Source organism: Onychomys torridus, chromosome 21 (genome assembly GCF_903995425.1).
Source record: "Onychomys torridus chromosome 21, mOncTor1.1, whole genome shotgun sequence".
NCBI classification, from domain to species: Eukaryota; Metazoa; Chordata; class Mammalia; order Rodentia; family Cricetidae; genus Onychomys; species Onychomys torridus.
Genome location: NC_050463.1, coordinates 34,613,081 through 34,637,876, shown reverse-complemented (window position 1 = coordinate 34,637,876; position 24,796 = coordinate 34,613,081). Strand labels below are relative to the sequence as shown.

General features: G+C 44.0%; 1 protein-coding gene across 1 annotated transcript in view; it reads right to left on the bottom strand.

Moving 5' to 3' along the window:
* Window positions 1–24,796, bottom strand: part of Dtnb (dystrobrevin beta) — a 198,671-nt gene that overhangs the window by 123,948 nt on the left and 49,927 nt on the right. Inside the window, 3 exon segments of the mRNA XM_036170283.1 lie at window positions 6,660–6,826; window positions 9,366–9,471; window positions 21,979–22,133. Of these exon segments, the coding sequence (XP_036026176.1) occupies window positions 6,660–6,826; window positions 9,366–9,471; window positions 21,979–22,133 (428 nt within the window).

Genomic DNA, 24,796 nt, shown 5'->3' with positions numbered 1-24,796 from the left:
TGTTTTCAGAAGTAGAGTTAGGGTCTGGCGTGGCAGTAGAAGCCTTCACTCCCAGCTTGAGGTAAGGCAGGAGGGCTAGGCTACAGTGAAACCCTACAAAGAGGTGGGAATACTGCTAAAATAGTCACTTCAAGAAACGTCTGCGTTTGCCGTCTCCACCTCTCCTGACACTCCCACTTCTGTTTTTGTGTTTGTTTCTTTTCAAGACAAGCTCTCACTAGACAGCCCTGGCGGTCCTGGCCCTCACTATGTAGACCAGGCTGACCTTGAACTCAGAGACCCGCCTGCTTCTGCCTCTAGAGTGCTGCATGCACCAGGACTCAAGCTGCCTTTCTTTCTTGAGCTCACTTTAATCAGGCCTTTGTCTCCACCCTTCCAAAGAAACTGATAATAATCCAAATATTAATGGATAAAGCACTAGTCCTGTCTGCTCACTGACTGCTAAACACTTGACAGGGCTGATCACTCATTCAATTACTGTAGCTTCACATATACACAGGGCTGATCACTCATTCACTCAATTACTGTAGCTTCACATATACACAGAGCTGATCACTCATTCACTCAATTACTGTAGCTTCACATATACACATTAAGTATAAGTCCATCTTGGACTCTCTTTTATGCCCTAGACTCATGTCCAGTGGCCTTCTCAACCACTCCAAATGGACCGACAGCTGCTTTAATGTAACAGGGCCAAAACAGAAGAACCCTTGAACTGGACATAATCCCTTATGCGCACACACACACACACACACACACACACACACACACACACACACACACACTGAATATGGGCAGCACTATTTCATAGGCTGGGGTGTCTCACTGAATAAACAAGGGAAAAAGGAGAAAGTCAGCTACGTATGAGCATCCCTTTTTCTCCGTCTCCCGATCTGTGCAGATGGAAGCGAGGAGCTTCCTGCCGCCATAACTTCCCTGCCATGAAGGACTAGATTCCCTGAACCATCAGACGAAACAAATCCTTGTTCTCCTAAGTTGTCCTGTTAGATATTTCGCCATAGCAACGAGGGAAGTGGCTGATGAGATTAGCATAACCATCTTTCCTAAGCAGTCTCTGCGCTTCTCGTTTACTGCTATCATTTACTTCTTACCAGCATCCAGACGGACCGTGTTGAAGCACGAATGAAATCATGTTGTGTCAAGCTCTACCAAGACTCATCACGTCACTCACCAGTCCTGACAACGGCCGACCGGAGCCTAGCTCACGTGCCGGCCTCTTCTGCAGCTCGCCCACGCCTCCTCGGCCTCGCTGGCTCCCTGGCTGCTCTGTGATTCGGCAGGGTACCCCCGCTCCAGCTCCTTCAGACCCAGCACTCCTGCTCCTTCCCCAGAAACCATCGGTCTTTGCTGCTCCCTTCCCAAGCCAGGCCCTGTGACGTCTGTTCGCAGTCTCTAATCTCCTCAACCCTCTTCTCCTGATCTAGCATCTTCCTTCCTTGCCCATGTCCGAGTCCTAGGCAGACCAGCAGAGGGGCTCCATCCGTTCAGGAACCCAGTCGTCTTCCATCAAGGGCTCGCTCTTGCCTCACCTAGTTTCCTTGGAGACATTTCCCTTAGGCCAATGGACGTCAGCGGGAGAGGATAAAGACAATGAAGATGAGGTGGCAGACATGTTTAAACTGCCTGGCCTGAGATGTAATACTCACTGGAGAAGAAGACCTGATTAATGAGTTACATAGAGAGTTGCACGCCTGGGTAGAAAGGAAAATGGTTTAGTGAGCACCATGGTCACCGAGTACCTCAACACAGTCAACCCCTCCCATGGCACACACAGGAAAGAAGGTCTGCCATCCACTTAGTGCATCTCAGACGGTGTGTGTGGTGCAGCCTTCCTCAGGACCATATGCAACTCCTAGCAATGCTTCCTATGACCTGAAAGGGGGTCACCTGCACCTTCCCCCACTCCTAAGATACACTGGGGGACAGAAACCGGACCTGTGTGCTTGGTCTTTTTCTTTCTTTCCAGCTTTGGTTTTGACAAGGTATCATGTAGTCCAGACTGGCCTCAAACTCACTATTCTACCTCCCTGGTGCTGGGATTAGAGCTTGGCACCACCACACTTGGCTGTAAGTCTCTTCTTACTCAATATCCCCCGTGGCCAAGTATGCTATAGCATGCCCTCTTTTGACGATATACAACCTTCATAACGTACTCATCCCTGCCTCTCACTGGCATTAGAGCAAGGTCTGGGTTTCCTGAAGTGATTGTCTAGCTCCAACAATAGAAGGTCTTTTCAGTCCAGGCTCATGGATTCTTTGCCAACACGACTCCCCAGGAACACAGTGGTCCTTTGATCTACTTCTTCCCCATTGGTGCTGTGTGCCAGAAACAACAGTTCTTTCCTGGACCTCACTCTCACGCCTGACGTATTTTTCACCTGTCTTTCACTCTCAGCTGACAGGAGCCACCTAAAAGCCACACGAAACAAGGTCCTGACTTTGTACGACGGAATCACTTGGGGAACTTTGAGAACTGTCTTCCTGCAGATATTGTGGACCTCCGCCCTACCAAGCGAAGCTCTACAGATGGCCCTCAGTGCTGTCTTTATAGCTGAGTATGTCTACTAGGCTTTGTAGCTATGCTCGTCTCTTGCTTGACAGCATCCAAACACAGCCTCTGTCTCCTTACACTCCCCATTGTCACAGCGGTCTCTAGTTCTTTCACTCTGTTTACACACCAGCCAGTTCTTTCTGAAGCCCATCTCCTTCCTGCAATACCTGTCAACAGAGTCACACCGTGATCTTGTCCAACACGCGGCTCAGTTGCTATGACACTACTTTCAAGTACCTCTAATGACAAATTTACCAACTTGGTTACGGCTGTATCACATGATTTGTCTTTCTACTCCATCATCTGATTTATCTGCTCGTTGGTATACTCCTGTATGTCAAGCCAACACCACACACTTTTAATTTTTAGTAGTGGTCCACAACTAGTACTAAGTACTATGTAAAAAACGAAAATTTTAATTATTTAAAACAAGGGGTTTTCTGTTTGTTTTGGTGTGTGTGTGTGTGTGTGTGTGTGTGTGTGTTGGAAAATGAACCCACTTGTAAATACCAGGCAAGTTCTCCACCACTGAGCTGTGTCCCCAGCCCTTTTAGATTTCATTTTGAGACAGGCTCTTGCTAAGTTACTCAAGGTAGCCTTGAGCCTTCAACCCTCCTGTTTTAGCCTCAATAGCTATGGGAACACAGTTCTTACCATGCTCCCATCTTGAGCAAATGGGTCAGCATATGCTCCTCTCCACCCACCCTTCATAGGTCCAGTTTCTTTTTATTTCACAGTTTAACTTTCCACAGGCATCCTCTGACGTGAGGAAGCAGAGGGCAGAGAAGACACTGTCATTAAGTGTCCTGGGGAAAGGCACACATCTGTTCACAGTCCAGTGGTGAGAACCAGTCCCACAGTCCCACCCATATAAAGCTGGAGAAGGAGGTGTGGAAAGTAGTATGGATGCCCAGTAAGAGTAGAAAAATGGAAACATCAGCAAGCCCGAGCAATTGTTTTCATATTCTAAAACATTTTCAAGAGGGCAGCAACCTCTGACTGGTGGTTCATGAAGCTGTCACTGTGCTGACTACATATGCAAGCACTCGAAATATGCACAAATGATGTCTGGACAGGAGGAGTATCGAGTACAGTGCCATATAGCACTTTTTGGGGGGACGAGAGCAAACTAAATACACTGAGGTATGAAATACTGAACTGCTACTCCTTTACTTAGATGAAACATTAAATATGGGCTTTGGGAAAATAAAAATAATCTTACAAATACCGAAACATACATCTATCCAATCTACAGAGTAAGTTCTTCAACAAACCAGTCAAACAAACTAAAGTCTGCTGCTTGCAAACAGAGACGCATTTGTTTCAAATATTGGTACGGATACAGTGGAAAACATTCAAAGAACTTACCATTGAACTGGTAACAGTGGTTGGGACATGGCTCAGTAGTAGAGCACTTGCCTTGCATGTAAATTCAATCCCATTTGACCAAAAAAAAAAAATTCATGTATCTTTTTGTTAAACAGAAATTCCTTTATCCAGCCTCAAAATTAACCCCTATCCTCCTCAAAAGGCCAGGTTACTGTAAATACTCTTAATTTTGAGAACAGGTTACATATAGACACATATACTAACTGCTAGTACACGTGTACCACTCCAAGGCATGCAATCCATCAAAATTCAGAACTGACCTAATTATGGTATCAGACTCAAAATTATGTAAGCTAATAATACTAGAGTTTTGAAAATTTTAAATTACTATCAGAAAGGAATTGATAAGGCAGAAAAAATACAGAAAAGATGAAATAAAAATGAGAAATATTTAGAAAGAAAATCTTCACAGTATTGAGAGGATCAAATATGTAAGAATTCACTTATGGATTCTGCACCTGCTTGTTTGTTTGTTTGGTAGAGGATAAGATCTTAACACAGGCTGGCCTGAATTCATGGTAATCCTCCTGGCTCAGCTGCCCAAGTACTGGTATTACACGCATGTAAAATTCACCATGACTGGCTTGTACTTTTCTGTATGTATGCTATAACTCAAAAGAAAAAAATTTCAAGAGTATATGAAAAGTTCATTTGCAAATCATAAAGCAGTTTTAGTTACTGGTCTTTTTTTTTTTTTTTTAAAGATTTATGTATTATATATAAAGTGTTCTGCCTGTATGCCAGAAAAGGGCATCAGATCTCATTACAGATGGTTGTGAGCCACCATGTGGTTACTGGGAATTGAACCCAGGACCTCTGCAAGAACAGCCAGTGCCATTAACCGCTGAGCCGTCTCTCCAGCCCCCAGTTACTGATCTTTAAATAAATGCAAAATCCTTACTTTTGAAAAGGTTATAAACTGGATCAACAAGCAGATTCAAACTAAGGGAGTAAGAAGCCCCTTGCTCGCCACACCCCAACATTCAGAATGAGATTCTCAACAGAAGCATGCCAGCAGACCAAATCACCATGAAAAGTGACTGAGCAAAACCTGTCTCTGTTCAGACAGGACTCTAAAACTAAAAACTACACAAGACACATTGACCAACCAATTAGCACAGTGGGTAGAGGGCTTTACATAGGGAAAGGGAAAAAGTGACAATCACGTTATCTTTATGTAATAGTAACTTTTTGGTTGTGAGCCTAGCCTTTAACGGCTGAACTATCCCTCCAGCCATAATAGTAATTTTTTAAAAAATTACTGGAGGGGTTTCCACTTTAAAAAATTACCTTAAACCAAAACATAGTATAGGAATGCAAACTAGACAGTAGGATGTTCAGTGAAACAAGGTTTTGTAGTTAGCTCTAACTGAAACTCAATCCAATAGGATTGTGTTTCTACCACACCATCACAGATTCTGGCCATACAGTCAAGTGTGCACAGGGGTCCATACTCGGTGTTTCCTTTTCTTTCCCCCTCTTTAACATTTCCTGGTGTTGGTTTATTTCACTTTTCTTGGTTAAATTCTAGGAAAAATAAAGGGGTGAGGAAACCCAGTTGTTAAGACCTTTTAACACGTGCAGTCCAGTAGGTACTGGGGTGAGACCCTACGTCTGGAACCATACTTCTGGCCCTACCTGGTCTTCTACCATTTAGCAAAGCAAGCAGCCAACAAAAAAACAAAATAAAAAGCAAACAAAATAGCCGGGCGGTGATGGTGCACTCCTTTAATCCCAGCACTTGGGAGGCAGAGCCAGGTGGATCTCTGAGTTCGAGGCCAGCCTGGTCTACAGAGTGAGTTCTAGGAAAGGCACAAAAGCTACACAGAGAAACTCTGTCTCAAAAAAACAAAAAACAAACAAACAAACAAAACCCTAGAAATAAATCATAAGATGTGAAGAAAAGTACTTAATGAGATTCATATTACATGATTTATGAACATCCCAGGAAGATCAGATATCAATCTCAATCCAAATGTTGGGTTTTGTTTGTTTTGTCTGATTTTATTTATGTTTCAAGACAGCATCTCACCATGTAGAGAGCATGCTGTAACTCACAGAGACCCATCTGCTTCTGCCCCCTAAGCCCTGGGCTTAAGGTGTACACCACTGTGCTTGGCCATCACCCAAGGACTACTGACAAGCTCCTCTTGAAGGTAAGAATAGCAATGTGGTAATAGTTATAAAATACAGTCTTTCTCCAACCTAAAGATACACAAATTTAACTCCTGTACTACATGACACTTTTTATGCAGCATATGAACACACCAACCTGAGAAGAAAACTGGCTTGAAGAAAGGGCTTTAAACCAAACTGAAGGCTAAGGGAATAAGCACCATGGAGATCTCCTCTGTATAAATTTTCAAATCAGAAGACATTTATGGGTTGGGGATTTAGCTCAGTGGTAGAGCGCTTGCCTAGCAAGCCCAAGGCCCTGGGATCCGTCCTCAGCTAAAAAAAAAAAAAAAAAACCACTTACTTTTTAACTTTGCAAAGGATCATTATAAACGCAGTTAACACTTGTACCTCCCAGAACATTTAAAAAATCTGCTTTTAGAAACACAGCTGCAACCCCAGCATCCGTGCTGACATTAAGGTCTCTCGATACCATGTCCCTGTCGGACAGGGCACTTATGACACACGGAGCCAAGCGCACAGCTGAGAGCCCACAATCAGAGACAAAGCGGTTAGTTACCCAAGAGGAATGCTCCTTCATCTGGTGCTGGTTGCTGTGAGTGCCGCTGGCATGGCCGCGCCAAAAGCAGTCCTGGCAGAGCTGGTAACTGTGGCACTGCTGGCATCGGTACCGGAAGCCCACCATGCTCTCTCGGTGACAGAAGGAGCACTCGACAGGGTGGAAGACTGGCGGCCAGAAGGAAGAGGGGCGGGGACAGAATGACATCAATGGCAAACCAGAATCAACCCCAAGGACGACAAAAATCCAATGGAATGACCAAGCGGGAGACAGGCAGAACCAAAAACCTCTCTAAAGGGCCTGACTTCCGACCTTATGTTGGTGAGAAATCGTGGAAGTGCCAGCAACAGTGTGTGCTCAGGAGTGAGGCCGTCAGCTGGTGCAGCCCCAACCTCAGCACAGTCAATGCTCGTAAAAGTTTGGGGTTAATATTAAATGATACAGTATATTCACATACATCATCAAATGGACTCTGGCAGTTTTGCCCGAACACATGTGACTTTCTTCTCTTCTGAGCATATGAAGAGCCAGTGTTCTCACGGGGGTCTGGCGGTGGGGGGCAGGGGGAGCCAGTCCAGGCAGATCAACAAGTGAGTAGGTAGGTCTGTCACTAACGGCGTTCAGGGATTGTGGAAAGTGTCACCTTTGTTAAGCGCGACACAGACCAGGTGCCTTCCTCTGTGTGCACATCTGGATTTATAAACCAACATGAAAACTATCACTTCAGTTTAAACAAATAAAAATACGTCCCTTCTGTTTTTGTTTGGCTTGTTCTTTTGTTTCTTACATGAGGCCTGGTGTTTTCCTGGCTGGCTATGAACAGAATATGTAGCCAATGGTGACAGCCGATGGTGACACTCTAATGTCCCCTCCCAAGTACTAGGACTACAGGTATGCACCACCAGACACCACTTAGTATTTGTCCTTTCAAATAGTAATTCCAACACCCAGGAAAGACCCAAACCAAACAAGACCCTCTCCATCAAAACCAGACATATCATAATTTTAGAATTTGTTTGCTACCATAATACGTATATAGACAAATGTCAATGAGATATTTCTAGACATTTCAAAGATTCCATAACATTTCTGTCTCTAAAAAGAAATATTACTAATCATATTAAGAATATGATCAATAAATAACACAAATCATATAAAGTGATAGTAAAAACACTCCTATGATTAATAGCACATTGTGACAAGTGAGGCTCTCTCTACTCCTCACAGTAGATACAAGATAGTTTATGAAAATTAATTGGATATGAAACTACTCAAACACTTAAGAATATAAAAGTATCGCTCTCAAAAAAACAAAAAACAAAAAACAAAGCTTAGCAATTTAAATACTTATGTATCTATTTAGAAAATCTTAAGAATTTAGCTGCTTTAAGAGTCTAGTCCTAGAGACGGTGGTGGCGCACACCTTTAATCCCAGCACTCAGGAGGCAGAGCCAGGAGGATCTCTGTCAGTTTGAGGCCTGGGCTACCAAGTGAGTTCCAGTCTCAAACCCCCCCCCCAAAAAAAGAGTCTAGTCCTTTAGAAAAATAATCCAGAAACTGAGATGCTTGTGAAGTATCCAGACTTGAGCAAACAGTTGTGCAGACAGTTAAAACAAGAAAAAAGCTGGACGGAAAATAAAAGCATGTGAGAAAACTGAGAAGGAGGACTCTGCTTTTCAGCAGCCTCTCAGCTCTGCCTCGGGGCCTCCTGTGGAACACAGGAAGACAGACGACAGCCTGGAGAGAAGGGGGCTGCAGGGGAAAGTGACAGCTCCCCCTTGAACACAGTCCCACAACCTAAACACGGAAATGAACAGCAGAAAACACTAAGAGGGCTCTGAGAAGTCAGCATCCGCTCAATTCAAGGTGAAAGCATCTACTTTACTGGGAAATCCTATCACTGGGAAGGATCTCAAGGGTACCTTAGAGGCAAGATGGTAAAGAAGGGCCGGGGGAGATTGCTCAGTGAGTAAAGTGTCCGCCCACAAGCATAAGGACCTGAGTTCAGATCCCAGCACCTACAGAAAAGCTGGGTGTGGTCAGACAAGTCTGGAACCCTAGCATGGTGGGAGGACCTCGGAGAAAAGCAGGTCTCAGGAGCTTGCTGGCCAGCCAATCTGGCCAATTGGTAAGTTCTGGGTTCACTGATAGTCTGTCTCAAAAGATAATGAAAGACACCCAACGTCCTCCGCATGCACACATACTAAGTGCACACACACAGACTATACACAAATAAATAAACAAACAAATAAACTAATTAACTAAGTAATTTAAAATAAAGGAAAAGAAGGAAGGTAGGAGGCCCACAACTAAATTTTAGCTTAGCAATGTTTTAATGGCTCAAAATCAACTAGAGGATTTTGGTGGCTAATTTCAGGGCTCCAATTTTCTAAAGCTACAATTCTGATAAATTAAAGGGGGGGGGGGTTGAAATTCCTGACCACATCGGGTAAACACAAGCAATCTCGGGGTGAAAATACTATGTCCACACCAAGCAGGTTTTATTATCTCTCGGAATCCTAGGTAAGTGACAAGACTCCTGCTTTTGTGATGAAATAAATATTCTTCTTTGAAAACAAAAGGCACAACTTCAAATGGTGGCCTGCCAGCCAGTTTCCATTTCTCATAAGAATAGCTAAGGGCACTGCCAACAGTTCCCTCCTCCCTGCAGCCTAAGGGATGAAGGAAGGGTCAAGCCATGCTCACCGTTCTCCACATGGGCAAGCCTGTGCATGAGAGGTAGCCAGACAAGGCACTGGGGGGGAGGATCGGCCATCATGGTGTCTAGAAACATATTCAGCATTATCTTCTTCTGTTAAGAGAGGAAAAACAAATACACTTTACATCTTGCCAGTGTCTTGAAACTTCTAGATTCATTTAATATTGCCCTAACCAAGCAGGAATGAACTACATGTAAAATTTTACAGCAAAATATTTTACATTATCACATTCACGACTACAGACATTCACACATTTTAATATACGCATACCACTTCTATTGAAAACGCATCTCTACAGGCATGATTCTGTCTCTAAAAACAGCTGTTAAGTGTCCTGACCTCCTCCTTTGACGGGTAAGGAAAAGGAGTAAAGCATTTAAGTGGCTGGTCACATCCAATCCAAACCAGACACAGAGCCGGAGCCCAGTGTTCTTCCAATCACCATTTCTGCTGTCCTGTGAGCGAGACAGACATCATATTCCTGCTAAGAAAACGTCTATGACAACAGGAACTAAGGATGCCTGGTCAGGAGCCATATTTCCAGCATTCTCAACAATGGCACACAGCTGACATCTAATCGAAAACTGTTGAGTAGCTGGACAGATGGCTTCACATACATACAGGCAAAACACCCATACACATAAAGTAGTAAAAATAAATTTAAAATAAATAACAAGTAATTATAGAAATAAATAAGAAAGCAAGGTAAGACACATATATCTGCACTCCTCCCACTAGATCCCAATAGATTGTATTTGTCTCTCTCAACAGATAGCTGCTACTACGTTGAACACTGACACTATTAGGATCCACAGACAGTTAGAAGACAGTCCAGAGACAAGGTAGAAGTACAGCTATGTGATTCAGACAGAACAAATTTGAAGCAGTTTTTCCAATTAGTACACTTTCTTTTTATTTCTTCCAAGCCACAAAATATCTTTCCAGCTCTAAAGGGAGAGGAAAGGGAATGTGGGGTCATGCAACTCAACAGGAAGTCTGCAGTGCCAACACACATTTGCAGGGCCCACAGCAGACAGCACTCAGAGACGAGCAGAAAGCAGAGGCGACAACACCTGTAGTTCCAGCAGCTGGAAATCTGAGGCAGGAGGATCACAAGTTCTGTGTCAACTTGAGCCACAAGATGAGATCCTGTCTCAAAGAGAACAAGGACCAATGAGAGGGCTCCTCAGAGAAGGGTGCTTGTCAAGCAAGCCTGGGGACCTGAGTTTGCTCTCAGAACTCATGTAAAGGTGAAAGGAGAGAACCGAGTCCACAGAGCTGGCCTCTGACCTCTACACGAATGCCACGGCATGGGCAAGCATGCAGGCCTACGCATAGACACACACACACACACACACACACACACACACACACACACACAGAAGTTTTTTTTAAAAAAAGCAAAAAACAGAGACAAAGGGCAGCACAGAGAAGCTACATGACCCTGAAGGAGACATTTCCATGCCCTGGTCCAGCCGTGTGAAGATGGGGTAGAGTCTGGAGGTACAGCTAGGTAATAGAGCATTTGCCTTGTATGTGTAAGGTCCTGAGTTTGATCTCCAGCACCCGGGGAGAATGAGTATATTGCACATGAAGATGGGGTATAGGAGTAGGTAGGGCAAAGCAAAGAACGACACCCAGAATTTCATCCCACTTTCTCCGAAGCAAAAAGTGATGACACCAGGGAGCTTCAGGCAGAAGAGGTAAGGACTGTCCCCTATGGTATCCGCCCACAATGCTCCTGTCATACCAAATACAGAAACACACATTCACTCCTGGGTCTTTGGCAACTGTGAATATCTTGAGTCCAAACTACATTTAACTGGAAGTCACAATGACTGAGGATAACTCTGAAGAAGGAACTAGAAGGTAAACAGAATAGGAAGATAAAGTAGAGGCCGAGAGGGAGAGAAAAGTTATAGTAGGAACCCAGAAGAAATGGCTTGCACTGAAGGAAAGACAGGCCTAGGGCATCAAGGGGAGAGGGAAAAAGCAGAGGTGAGCCGGGGCATCATTCCCACGGCCTCTCCACACCCCTGCACTCTGCTGGCCAGTAAAGGGAGAAGCCTGCTCAGAAACTCCATAGAAACACTGTCCAATGCACACTCTATCTTTAAGACACTCAAGTTCCCGCCGTTTGGGACCCAGGTAGAATCTGGGAGGAATGAGCAGACAACATTGAAAAGCAGAATGCCCCGCCCCCCTCCAATGTGGCTGGGGGGCCAGATACAGAAAATACCTCTATAGTGAATGTGCAGAGAAAAAAAAACAAAAAAACAAACTAAAATTAAGCCCAAAGCATGTTTCAGATAACTGTGGCAGTTACTGTGATGCATGTCTGCAATCCCAACCTCAAGGAGTTCATGGTCAGCCTGGTCTACCTAGAAAGACCCTGTCAAGCTGGGCAGTGGTGGCGCACTTGGGAGGCAGAGACAGGCAGAACTTTGTGAGTTTGAGGCCAGCCTTGTCTACAAAGTGAGTTCCAGAAAAGGCTCCAAAACTACACAGAGAAATCCTGTCTCGAAGAAAAAAAAAAAAGCAAGAAAGAAAAACCCTATCACCAAAAGGGGTTCAGTTGGTAAAGCTACTTACCATTGCAAGCTTGGCAGCTTTAGTTCAATCCCTAAATCCCAGGTAGGATTAACAAAATTTAAACGTATCTTATCCTCTAATGCAAATTTAATGCTTACAATTTCTGTATCTTCATATATTAGTTAACTATCACATGTTTACAAACCCACTCATAAAAGTAACGCTGTTCAGACAAATTTTAATTGTCAAGATCAAATGTGTATTTTTGATATCTAGCCGACCCTCCGAAACACAAGCAGTTCAATCTCCAAAGGTTCCCCAGGTCCTCAAAGTTCCTGAAAAGCCAGAGGAATGAACACTCAAGAGCGCAGTCACAGCACTCTGCTCTGCCTCACACCACGCCTGTGTGACAGGAGCAGACTTGATAGTTCTGGGTTTGTTTTGCCTCTCAAGGGCCAGAAAGTGGCTCTCATAGCATGGCCAGGACACCCCTGAGAGGTGCTTAAGCATGTATTTTCAGGGAGTCCACAGGGCAACATCATCTTCATCCTACTTAGAATATCATTGTCTTTCAGCCTTGTTCTCTCGTGAGAGTACAGTGGGGCTTTCCAGACGCAGAGACAATCACCTGAACAGGGGTACTAAGAGAGTCCTTCCCTTTCAAGTCATGTAGCAGCAGGAGGCAAATACAAATAACATTTTATTTTTAATTTGATGTGCATTGCCTGCATGCACGTCTGTGTGGGGGTATCAGATCCCCTGGAACTGGAGTTACAGACACTTGTGAGCTGCCATGTGGGTGCTGGGAATTGAACCCGGGTCCTCTGGAAGAGCAGCCAGTGCTCTTAACTGCTGAGCCATCTCTCCAGACCCAACAAACAATATTTTTCACCCAACATTTTATGAAGTTTTTTATTTGATTCAAGGTCTTCCTTTGTAATCACTTCACGGCTGCCTGGTACACTAAGCAAAAACAACACATCTGTAATTCTCTCTGGGAAAACACTGGCTATCTCCAGTATTGAATGTAATCTCCTATTTTTTCCTAAAAATGAACTTCTGCTCATCATCACTTGTTATCCTGATCCTTGATATTATAATTACTATTCTGTTCATTTTCACATCCCTGCTACCTCACACATCTAGCCTCACTAAAACAAGATTTAAAATAACAAAATAATTTAGCAATAGAGTCTCACTGCTGCAATTTCCAACTTCATCGTGTCCAGTAAGTACTTTGTATCTTCTGTTGCTCAACATGAAAATATTTCTCACCCACTGGCTTTATAACTTAAGAAATGTTTGATATTTAGTCTCAAAACGGCATTTTTATGAGCTTTTGGATGAAAACATTACAACTGTACTTATTTATTATTATCATGTGTGCGAGGGCAGAGGAAAGGTCTATGGAATCATTTCTCTCCTTCCACCTCTTACCTGGATTCTGGGGATTATACTCAGGTTGCCAGGCTAAGGTAGTAAGTGTTTTACCAGATGAGACATGTTGATGGCCCCTAAAACATTTTTAAACTAACTGCAAACTAGCTTTTATAACTATGTAGAGTTGGAGGTATATTTTATTTGTCAAGAGCAAACATACATCAACTTGAGTTGTAGAACCAATGCTAAAAGGCAGTCTTCCATTGCCACTGGACACTGAATTCCTCCACAGACCTAGACTTTAAACATCAGAACATGGACAGTGGTGGTGGACGCCTTTAATCCCAGCACTGGGGAGACAAAGGCAGGAGGATCTCTGTGAGTTCGAAGCCAGTCTGGGCTACAGAGTGAGTTCCAGGACAGGCTCCAAAAGCTACACAGAGAAAACCTGTCTCACAAACAAACAAACAAAAAGCCATCAGAACAATCTGAAAGCTCAGGATGTGGCTCAACAGTCTAGGGCATGAGGCCCTGGGTTCAATCTTCAATACTGTGAAAATAAGAGTACTCTATAATACACAACTGTACAGGCTGGAATACCTTTAAAGATATTTTTATGAGAGCTGCAAGAAGTATTATAAAAAGTGCTTTTAAAAACTCGGCTGGGCAGTGGTGGCGCATACCTTTAATCCCAGCACTCGGGAGGCAGAGCCGGGTGGATCTCTGTGAGTTCGAGGCCAGCCTGGTCTACAGAGTGAGATCCAGGAAAGGTGCAAAGCTACACAGAGAAACCCTGTCTCAAACTGCCCCCCAAAAAGTCTAAACTATATTTTCCAGTGTAATAATTATTTCATTTGAGAAACTAATGGAGTAATATGATAAAAATGAGGGTGCAAATACAACCCTAAGTTTTAATCTGTCAGAACTCAAACTCAAAACTACTAATTTTCTCATGTATACATGACTCTAAGTCACTATTTAAATATTTAGTAAGCGTGGCTCATTTCCCAGGCACGGCGGTGTTTATCACTAGAGATGTACAGTTGGAGACTAACGTCCCTCCCTCAGGGCGCCCTGAGCTGCATTGTTACAGGAGTGCAGAACATTGAAAGGTTCAGAGCATCAGACAGGAGTGGTAGGTATGTGAGCTCGGAGATGAAGTCGGAGGCCTTTGTGGGAGGGGAGAGGCAGTCAGGGAGACTTGCACTTCATTGGAAGCTAACAACACACAGAGACGGGACCTTGGTTAGTCTCACTGCCCCAAGTGCAGGTTACTCAGGACAGGAGAAATGCAAATCAAAGCTGCAGAGACCAACCAGGACACTGGCAAGGGCCTCCGGAGAGCATACATGGCTTGGTGGCAGGTCTGCACCAGGAATGCCCATAGAATAGACAAGCTGAGGGTGGAATGGCAGGGGGCCAGGAGGGCACACTAGGAACCTTATCAGAAGGCACAGAGGAATTCGCAAAACTTTTTAGTTTTGCTTTCCGAAAGAGTGGAGACATTTTGAGCAGCATCTCTCTTTGCAGCTAAAGCTCAGCATATTTGGCCAGATTCGCTGGCAGACGAGCCCAAGGCTTCCGCCTGTCTCCCAGCCTCCCCAGTGCTGGCATCCCAAGCACACTGCATTCAAACCCAGATCTTTTTACATGAGTTCTGAGGATCAAACTTGGGAGTTTCATGCTTGCAAGGCAAGCTCTACCAACGGAGCCATTTCTCCATCGTAGAGCAGCTGTATTTCAGGAAATGATCTGACATCAAACTTGCTTATGACTCAAAGGACCAATAAGACACATGTGCAGCAGCCTTCTTTGGATGACCACTGACCCACTATGGGACCAACAAGCCAAGGGTAACAAATTTTCCTGCTTTCCATAAATCCTAGAAAACTACAAAGCAGCAGGGTAGGAGCAATACCCAAGGTCTAGGAGACTGTGCACTACCAGCAAACACCAGGCAAAGAACTGGAGCACCAGCCCCAAGACTCCAAGCTGGAGCCTTTCACTCTGCCCACAGCCCCAGGCAGGCAGGCAGGTACGCATGGCAAATGCAGCTGGGTCTGTATCCACACTTAGCAAAAACTGAGTAGGGGCTTTTCGTACAGTATGCAGGCAGCAGGCGCTAACAAAATTCAATAGAGAAAACTGGGGAACCACCTGCCGTGTCTAAGGACTCATTTAACAAGACATTCTCCTCTGCAGACCCAACTAGAACAAAACTTCACTTCTAGGTCTCTGTAATTTTGCTCAGTCTAATTAATGGTAGTGAGACAGGCTCATTCATAATAAAACCCTTTTTATACACTCTATTTCATCTGATCTAAGATGCACTGGGGAAGATCACTTCTAAGGTACATCATTATATATATTTTTCTACCACTAAGGAAGAAAAATACTTAGCCAATTAAACTAACTCAATGGCTTAATTAGCCGCAATTCCTCATTACATGTGAGTGATCACACCCAGCTCTTAACGAAGTAAAATTTCTTTCATCTAACTCAAAAGGATTCGGTAGTTTTCACTACCTTCAAACGCACTGCTTGATGTGACAAGAAATTCTTCTGTGGTATTTCGGCCGTCACCTGTCCTGTCTAGTTTTTACATCAACTTGACACAAGCAAGAGAGTCATCTGAAAGGGGGAAAACTTAATTGAGAAAATGCCTCCATAAGATCCTACTGTAAGGCATTTTTTTATTAGTGATCACTGGGAGAGGGCCCATCCCATCCCTGGGGTGGGGGTTCTGGGTTCTGTAAGAGAGCAGGCTGAGCAAGCCATGAGGAGTAAGCCAGTAAGCAGCACCCTTCCATGGCCTCTGCCTCAGCTCCGGCCTCCAGGTTCCTGTCCTGTTTGAGTTCCTGTCCTGACTTCCTTCAATGATGACCAACAGCGATGTGGAAGTGTCAGCCAGATAAACTCTTTCGTCCCCAGTTTGCTTTTTTGCTGTGGTGTTTCACTGAAGTAATAGAAACCTGGAGACATCACCAATGTCTGGTAATAAAAAATAATATAATCTAGTTTCATCTTTTTGTAGATATCCTCTATAAAACAAGATACTGTAAATACTTAATTGTTGCTTTGCAAAATAAATGCAGTAATTACCCAATTTCTTCTCCTCTGGTCTGTGTTCACATCTTTCTGTGCTTATAGTAACTTGTTAACGCCAGGTCACAGCATATATTTTGGAGAAGACTGAAATGACATGTATACTGTACGAAAGTGGCTCTAACTCAGAAGCAGTGTCAACACGAAGAGTCCTGATCAAGTTCTCACACATGCAGGAAATGACAACCTGCCAGAGCCATCACCTACCCAGTGAAACTAAGACGTCCCCACTGGTCATGTGAAATAGCTTAGCTCCAGAGATGACAAGTAAAGAGATGCCTGCAGGTCAACGAAGCATGGCACTCATCTGCAGAAATTACCCGGTTGAAGGGCTGCTGAGGGGACCATGAAATCCTTTGATTAAAATGTGTACAGTATAACACAAATATGCACGTGCCAGGTAATTCTTGCCAAATTTTATTCAACGTCCAGGAAAGCAAGGTCAAAACAACCAGGAAATGTCTCCGAGCAGAAAGAAAAATCATTCTGGCATATAGCCAGAGGAGATCTGCTGGATAAAGTCGAATCAGGAAGTAGCTCCAATACATGAAATAGTCTCACTGTTTTGAAAACTAACCAACAAAAGTGCCACCCCTCTCTCCATGTTCCCACCTCTTCTTGCATCAAGGAGATGTCTGCAGACACCGCCTGCCATGTTGTATGAAGTTGTATGTTGTATGACAGACCTTCTATCCCTCCACTCTCCCTCCCCACTCTGATGTTCACATTCCCCTTCCCACACAGATGTCAGATCTCAAATCTCCAGGGGAGTAGTAACTCTTCAAGCTAAAGTCAGTAACAAGACCTAGAAAATAAGTAAGCAAGGGGCAAATCTTCCAAAGGGGTGAAAAAAAAAAGTCTTCCTCTAAAACTTGGGAATCTAGAAAACTGGGGAGAAATTTAAATTCATTTTCTGTTCATTTTCAATAACTTTTAAGCCTCTAATTTCAGTTGGTTGGTTCATAACCACTAAGAACCAGTCAAACAAAACGTTCAGGCTTACGTCCAATACTTCGATCCTTCTTCCTAAGGGCAACAATTTCCTATATGGGTCAGTCTTAGCCAACTAAACACTGGGTCATAATTCCATAACCTTGCACTTTAGGCTGAGGAAGCGTCATCACTGCCTGTCACCTGAAGCTGCAGAAAGGGAAGCAGCTCACCATCTCTTCAGGCATGTCTAAATGTGGCCCAACACATCTGTAGAGGACCCTGTCAAGGTGTGATGTGTAAAGGCTGGACCTCCTGCCTCTGAACTCTTTCACTTAAGGAAGGTGTGCAGGACCTCCAGTGTTTCTTAAATTTCCATCCTTTCTCTAATTGGGATCAATCACTTCCTCACTCATCCCAAAGCATCAGGAAGCTTGCATCAGAACCAGCAAGGCCATCTCTAATTTGCCTGGAAACAATCCTCCAGCTGACAGTGGAAGAACCAACTCACATCAAAGGCATACACTGCAGGAAGCAGAATACAGAAGAAAAAAAAAAAGACTGTCTATAAAAAGAACTCCAAAATTTACTGAATTTAATCCTTGTTTGTTTTTTTCAAGACAGGGTTTCTCTGTGTAGCTCTGGATGTCCTGGAACTTGCTCTCTAGACCAGGCTGGACTAGAACTCAGAGATCCACCTGCCTCCGTCTCTGGAGTGCTGGGATTAAAGGCGTGTGCCACCACCACCCAGATGAATTTAATTCTTGTATTAAACCTGGTCCTGACTCACTCTATTAGTGTTTCTATTCTTTCTGAAGATCCTTTTTTTTAACATTTTGCTTTGATTATTTCTAAGTGTGTGTGTGTGTGTGTGTGTGTGTGTGTGTGTGTGTGTGTGTATGCTCACATATGAGTGTAAGTGTCCACAGAGGCCAGAGACATTAACAACCCCTGAAGCTAGAGTTACAGGGAGTTATGAGCAACCTAACATGGGTACTGAGAGGGAAAAAACCAACCCAAGCAACCCAGTGCCCTGAAGAGCAGTCACATCCTTAACTATGACGACTTCACTAACCAGTGCCCTGAAGAGCAGTCACATCCTTAACTATGACCTTACTAACCAGTGCCCTGAAGAGCAATCACATCCTTAACTATAACCTTACTAACCACTGCCCTGAAGAGCAGTCACATCCTTAACTATGACGACTTTACTAACCAGTGCACTGAAGAGCAGTCACATCCTTAACTATAACTTCTCTACTTAACTACTTTAGGCCCTGAGGTGGTTCTCTCCCTCCACCATGTCCTCTTCAAGAACTGAAGAAAATCCAAGGATCATTAACCTGGCATCCTGGCATGAGCTTCTCAAACTTCTCCAAATTTGGCATATTCAAAATGTGGACTGATTTTTCTTTTCTTTTTCCTTTTTCTTTTTCTTTTCTTTTTTTTTTTTTTTTCCGAGACAGGTCTCTCAACATAGCCCTGGCTCTGTAGACCACACTGGCCTAGAACTCACAGAGCCCCACCTGCCTTTGCCTCCCTGGTACTGGGATTAAAAGCATGCACCACCACATGTGGCTGATTTTTATTCTCTGGGAATCTGAAGCAGGTGAGAATCAATAAGCAGGCTGTGTGCTCAGAGGCCTCACACTGAGCACTTCTAAGATAATCTACAGAGACCTCGCAGCACTCTGAATTAACAAATACAGTTTCTAAAGCTCCCTCAACGGTCTCAATCACTACTCCAACAGCAGATTCTTGTCACAGTCCTTCAACCACAATTAAGTCAAAGGTTACTTTAGGGTTAGAGCCCCTGTAGCTGTCATCCATTTAAAAGATATCATTCCTCACTGACACTTTAATATAAATTTCTCCTCGCAATTCTGCCAGCATTTTACTCAAAAGCAGCATCCCAGAACTAAATCAGGGTCCAACCTGATCTCCAGAAGCATCCTGTGTGGGCAGCCAGATGGGGTAAGAGTGCTGCTGAGGCACTGGAAGCAGCGGCGGGAAGGGAAGCTAGAACCGGGAGAGCCGTTGTCGTCTGTGGTTCTGGGACCCTACACCACGGCCTTCACCGGAGAAGGGGATTCAGTATCTGCAGGACATTCTGGTAACAGTGTGAGTTCGGAGAGCCTCACTTCCTTTGCCGATGTATACTAGGGGGGTAATGCAAGCTGCGTTTTATTAAAATAGACTGAGTGGAGATACTTTAATATGCTAAAAGCTGACTGCCATTTCTACCAGGAACTGAGAAAATACAGTTGACAATGGAAAGTTTGCACAAAGCTACTGCGCACAAATGTGAGGACATCGCAGAAGTTGCTAAAAAAGAATTTCCCATTGTTATTGGTGGCACCTTCCATGTAAAAGCCGAGGAAACTCTACACAAATAATAACATATCCATTAACATTTGGATTCAGAAAAATATGGATCTTTAAACTTTAAACATAAAAAGATGCACCTGTATACATAAGTTGCTTTGGGAATCAAAGATTCACTATACATTTTAATTTCAGTGGGTTGGAGACAGCACCCCACCCCCCATGTAGCCCTGTATTGGCTTGGAAATTGATATACAGACCAGGTTGCTCTCTGGCTCAGAACAATTCTCCTGCCTTAGCCTACCAAAGGTGTGATAATAGGCATGCTTTACCACGCTGGATATAGTTTTCTATTTTTACGTAATTTCAGACCTATAAAAAGATTGTAAAATAAATTACCAAACCCTTCCTGCAATCCAGATCCCTAACATGTCCTCACTACAGATGGGCGTCTCTTTCTCCATAAATAGTCCAGATTGAATTTGAATGTCTTCGTGTTCTCTCTCTCTCTCTCTCTCTCTCTCTCTCTCTCTCTCTCTCTCGACTTTTTGTAACAGGTTTTCTCCATAGCCCTGGCTGTCCTGGAATTCACTCTGTAGCCCAGGCTGGCCTCGAACTCACAGAGATCCACCTACCTCTGCCTCCTCAATGCTGGGATTAAAGGTGTGCACCACCACATCCAACCCAGATTGAATTTAAGACAAAAAACAAAAACAAAAACAAAAACAAAAAAACAAGACATTCTCTCACATAGCTAAAGATAAATATCAAAATCAAGAAATCAGCATTCAGTGGCAGAACACTGTCACCTGGTTACGGAACACTGTTACCTGGTTATAAACTTTGTTCGGATTTTTCCAACTGTCCCAGTCTTGTAACAGAAAAACAAGAAACCCTGCGTCACTAACTTTTCAGCCTTTGGACTCTCATCCAGAACGTTCCTGTCTTGTCTTTATGATTCTGATCTTTTCAGGTGGTCAGGCCAGCTACCTTGTGGAATCTGGCAAGATTCACAGCTATAGTGAGGTTCTACAAACTGAGTCCTTGGACATTTCCACAACATCCTTTCATGCCGTGTAATTCAGAGGGAGGTCTGAGCAGGGGAGCCACACGACTCAGCCCCCTCAGCTGTCAGCTTCCCCCTTTACTGGTCACATGACTGATGGCTGGGCTGAAGCCCTGTCTCCTGTCTGCTTTCGTTTTCCAACTGAAAAACTACTGTTTCATCTTCTGGGGGCTGGAGAGATGGCTCAGCGGTTAAGAGCACTCACTACTCTTCTAGACGACCCAGGTTCAATTCCCAGCACCCACATGGCAGCTCACAACTGTCTGTAACTCCAGTTCCAGGGGATCCCACGCCCTCACACAGACATACGTGCAGGAAAAACACCAATGCACATAAAATAAAAATGAATTGTTTTAAAAAAAAGTTATCTTCTGAGAAGATAATTTTATTTTCTATTGATTTTTAAAGCTTATTTATTTATGTATTTTTTAATGTGCATTGGTGTTTTTCCTGCATGTGTGTCTGTGTGAGGGCGTGGGATCCCCTGGAACTGGAGTTACAGACAGTTGTGAGCTGCCATGTGGGTGCTGGGAATTGAACCTGGGTCGTCTAGAAGAGCAGTCAGTGCTCTTAACCGCTGAGCCATCTCTCCAGCCCCTTTTCTATTGATTTTTAAACAGATTTTTTTTCCCTTTATTTTCTGTTTGTCCTAACTTTCTAAACGCAGTATTACAGTTCTTTTTATCTATCCTCTACCTTGAGTTATGAGCACCTACTCTATTCCCAGTCTCCGAGGCAGAGGTAAACTCTCGGAACTCACTCATACCAACCTGTAGGTGAAAAATCAGGAAAAGCAGCCGAACTCCTGACCATGTCACATGCAAGCCCAGTGCACTCTGCAGGGGCAGCTGGACACTGTGCAGGAAACAATGACCCAAGATCGCTATAGCTTTAGGTCAAAATCCCTGGACTTAGAATTTAAAGAACCTTACTTAAAAAAGAAGAAGGGGGAAAAACATATACATTCAGTTGCAATAATGAAAAAATAATTAAAAAAAAACCTTTAAAACATTTTTCTTTAAAATACTTCCGGCTTGGGGATTTAGCTCAGTGGTAGAGCACTTGCCTAGCAAGTGCAAGGCCCTGCGTTCGGTCCTCAGCTCAAAAAAAAGTCCATTGTTACCTTACCTGAGAACCAGCATCCTCAGGTGAACTTCCCCCCCCCCCTGCTTTTATTTACTCAGGCCTCTGCTGGAAGCCACCTAGGGAATCTGGGAGAAGCTGGAGGTTCCTGTAGCCTGAGGCTGTCAACGGTCCTTACCTGTTGTGGGAAAAAGGTTCGGACTGCGTGCTCTGTGTAACCGAAGGACGGTCCTTCAAAGACAGCTGTCGGGAGCTTCAGGGCTTCCTTCAGAAACTGGTCACGCTTGCCAAATATCATCAAGCCATTGGAATCTTACATCTGGGAGAAAATGTCTTTAGGAACAAAAGCAAATAAAGGCAAAGTATAAGAAAATAATCATCTCTTAAAAATTACAAATGGCTCCATGTTATTTCTGCACCATTAAACATGCATCATTCAGAAGTACCATACGTTTAAAGTTAATGTTTAGTTAACATTCAAATTATTCTCGTTCTTGTTAACACTGTATAGTTACTTTGCTCACACGGCCCCTCAATCCTATCCACTTAGGATTCTACCTAAACATTAAGTGGAATAACCATTCACGTGTGCCCGCTTACCTTTCCAAAAAAAAAAAAATTTTAAGTGTGGGGGAGGGGCTGTGCACACGAGTGCAGTACCCACAGAGGCCAGAAGAGGGCAATGGATCACCTGGAGCTGGAGTTACAGGCAGCTGTGATCAAAATCAAAATCAAATCCAGGTCTTCTGCAAGAGCAGCAAGTGTTCTTAACTGCTAAGCCATCTCTCCAGCCCCCACCTAGAAACTTTCCAGATCCATGTTAACTGAAGGATAATTAGCTTTTACTGCATGCAACCCACTGTTCTAAGAAAAACTTGAAGCAGCGTGACTTTACTCCTTCGTATCTGTCTTCATAAGACACACACACAACACTTAGAAGGCAGAGGCAGGAGAAAGGAACTGTGCAGCAGTTTTAAGACCAGCCTGAATGATAAATGCTTGTTTCCTAAAACACACAAGGGCTGATGAGCCAGAATACGAGAAAGTCTGCAGTGAGACACTCTCTCCTAACAATGGCTGCATAAACAAGACCAGAGCGATGGCATTATCAGTGGGCAGACCAACATGGAAGGTGGGAAATTTCGCCGGATCCCATCCATAGACAAAGAACTTCAGGCAGCTAGAGACTGCTGGAAAAAGGAGAATTCGCCTCTACCAGGGATGAGCCCGCTTATTGGGTGTCCAATACAAAGTGGTCGGCTCTGAAACCATATACACACAACAACAAAAACAGATCAGCAGGTTGTACTTCTATATTTGTGTACATGCATATACATACATATGGACACAACAGTAATAAGGAAAAAGAGGCTATCAACTTGAAAGTTGGGAGGCACGGGGGAGGGACTGGGTGGAGGAACAGGAGAGGGTAAGTGGTGTGATTCTATTTCAATTAAAACATTTAAAAAATAATAATAGCCTATACATTGTTGTTCGGATGAGAAATGTCCCCCACAGACTCACGTATTAAACACTTGGTCCCCAGCTGGGGATGCTGATGGAGAACATTATGGAACTTTTAGGAGACACCTATTTGTTGGAGGAAGCATGTCACTAAGAGCAGGCATGGTGATTTTATAGCCTGGCCTCACTTTTTTTTTTTTTTTAAGATTATACTATAATTATATTTCTCCCATCCCTTTCCTCCTGAATATGTCCCCCATGCTCTCTTTCAAATCATGGCCTCTTTTTTCACAATTGGTATTACACACACACACACCCCCTCAATACAACCTGCTCAGTCTGTACAATGTTCCATATTATATATATATATATATGTTTCCGGGACTGACCATCTGATACTGGACAGCCAATCGCTGCACTCTTCCCTGGGGAAGACTCTTTCTCCCACTCTCAGCATTCCATAGTTGCCTGGAGTTCTTTGTGGAGGGCTGAGGTCGTGGGGGCTTTCCCCTGTCCACTCTGGCAGATCTACTGGTACTGTCAATATTCAGCTCATGACTGGGCGGCTGGTGAGACTCCATGGGTGTAGCTTCCGGCATTCCTAGGAGACACACTCCCACCACAAAACTCCGGGATCCTCTGGCTCTGGCACGCTTTCCACACCTCTTCCCGCAATGTCCCTCGGGCTTTGGGCACAGGAGCATTTTATGAATGTATCCACGAGGACTGGGCTCCACAACTCTGCACTGGCTGTGGTTTCTGTGGTGGCCTCCGTGTGCTGCAGTGACAAGTTTCCTTGACACGGGGTGAAGACTACACTTATCCGTGGGTGTAAAGCATTGAGGCTGATGTTAGGGCTGGCCTCGCCTCCCCCATCCCCTCTCTGCTTCTTACAGGGAGATGACATGTGATCATTCTGCTTCCTGACTGCCAGGCCAGCCTCACGCTCCCACTACCATGCTCCTACACACACACACACACACACACACACACACACACACACACACACACACAGCTGCGATGGACTTACCCCCTCTGTGACTGTGAGCCAAAATAAACCATTTCTTCCCCGACTTGTTTTTACCTGAGTATTCTATCACATCAACAGGAAAGCAGCTACTACACCATATAAATGCTTCTATCCCAAGATATTCTGATATAACACAATCCTGGCTTTTTGTTTGTTTTTTGGGTTTTTTTTTTTGGGGGGGGGGGTTGGAGCTGAGGATCAAACCCAGGGCCTTGCTAAATCCCCAACCCCCACAATCCCGTCTTCACAGAGAGACTGGCCAAGAGGATGGGAAAGGACTTTCCAGTAAAACCAGTCATTGTTCTTCGCACAGAGTTCTTGTCTCGGTTATTCCTCTCTTCATGACTTAAGGGGAAGAAAAGACAACCAGGAGTTCAAAACCGTGTGACAAGGAAACATGACCTCTACCACATTATGTGCACATGGGCTCACACATAGTTAGTTAAAGTAACAGGTAAGAAAGTAATGCTAAAACACCAATGCACATGAAATAAAAGTAATT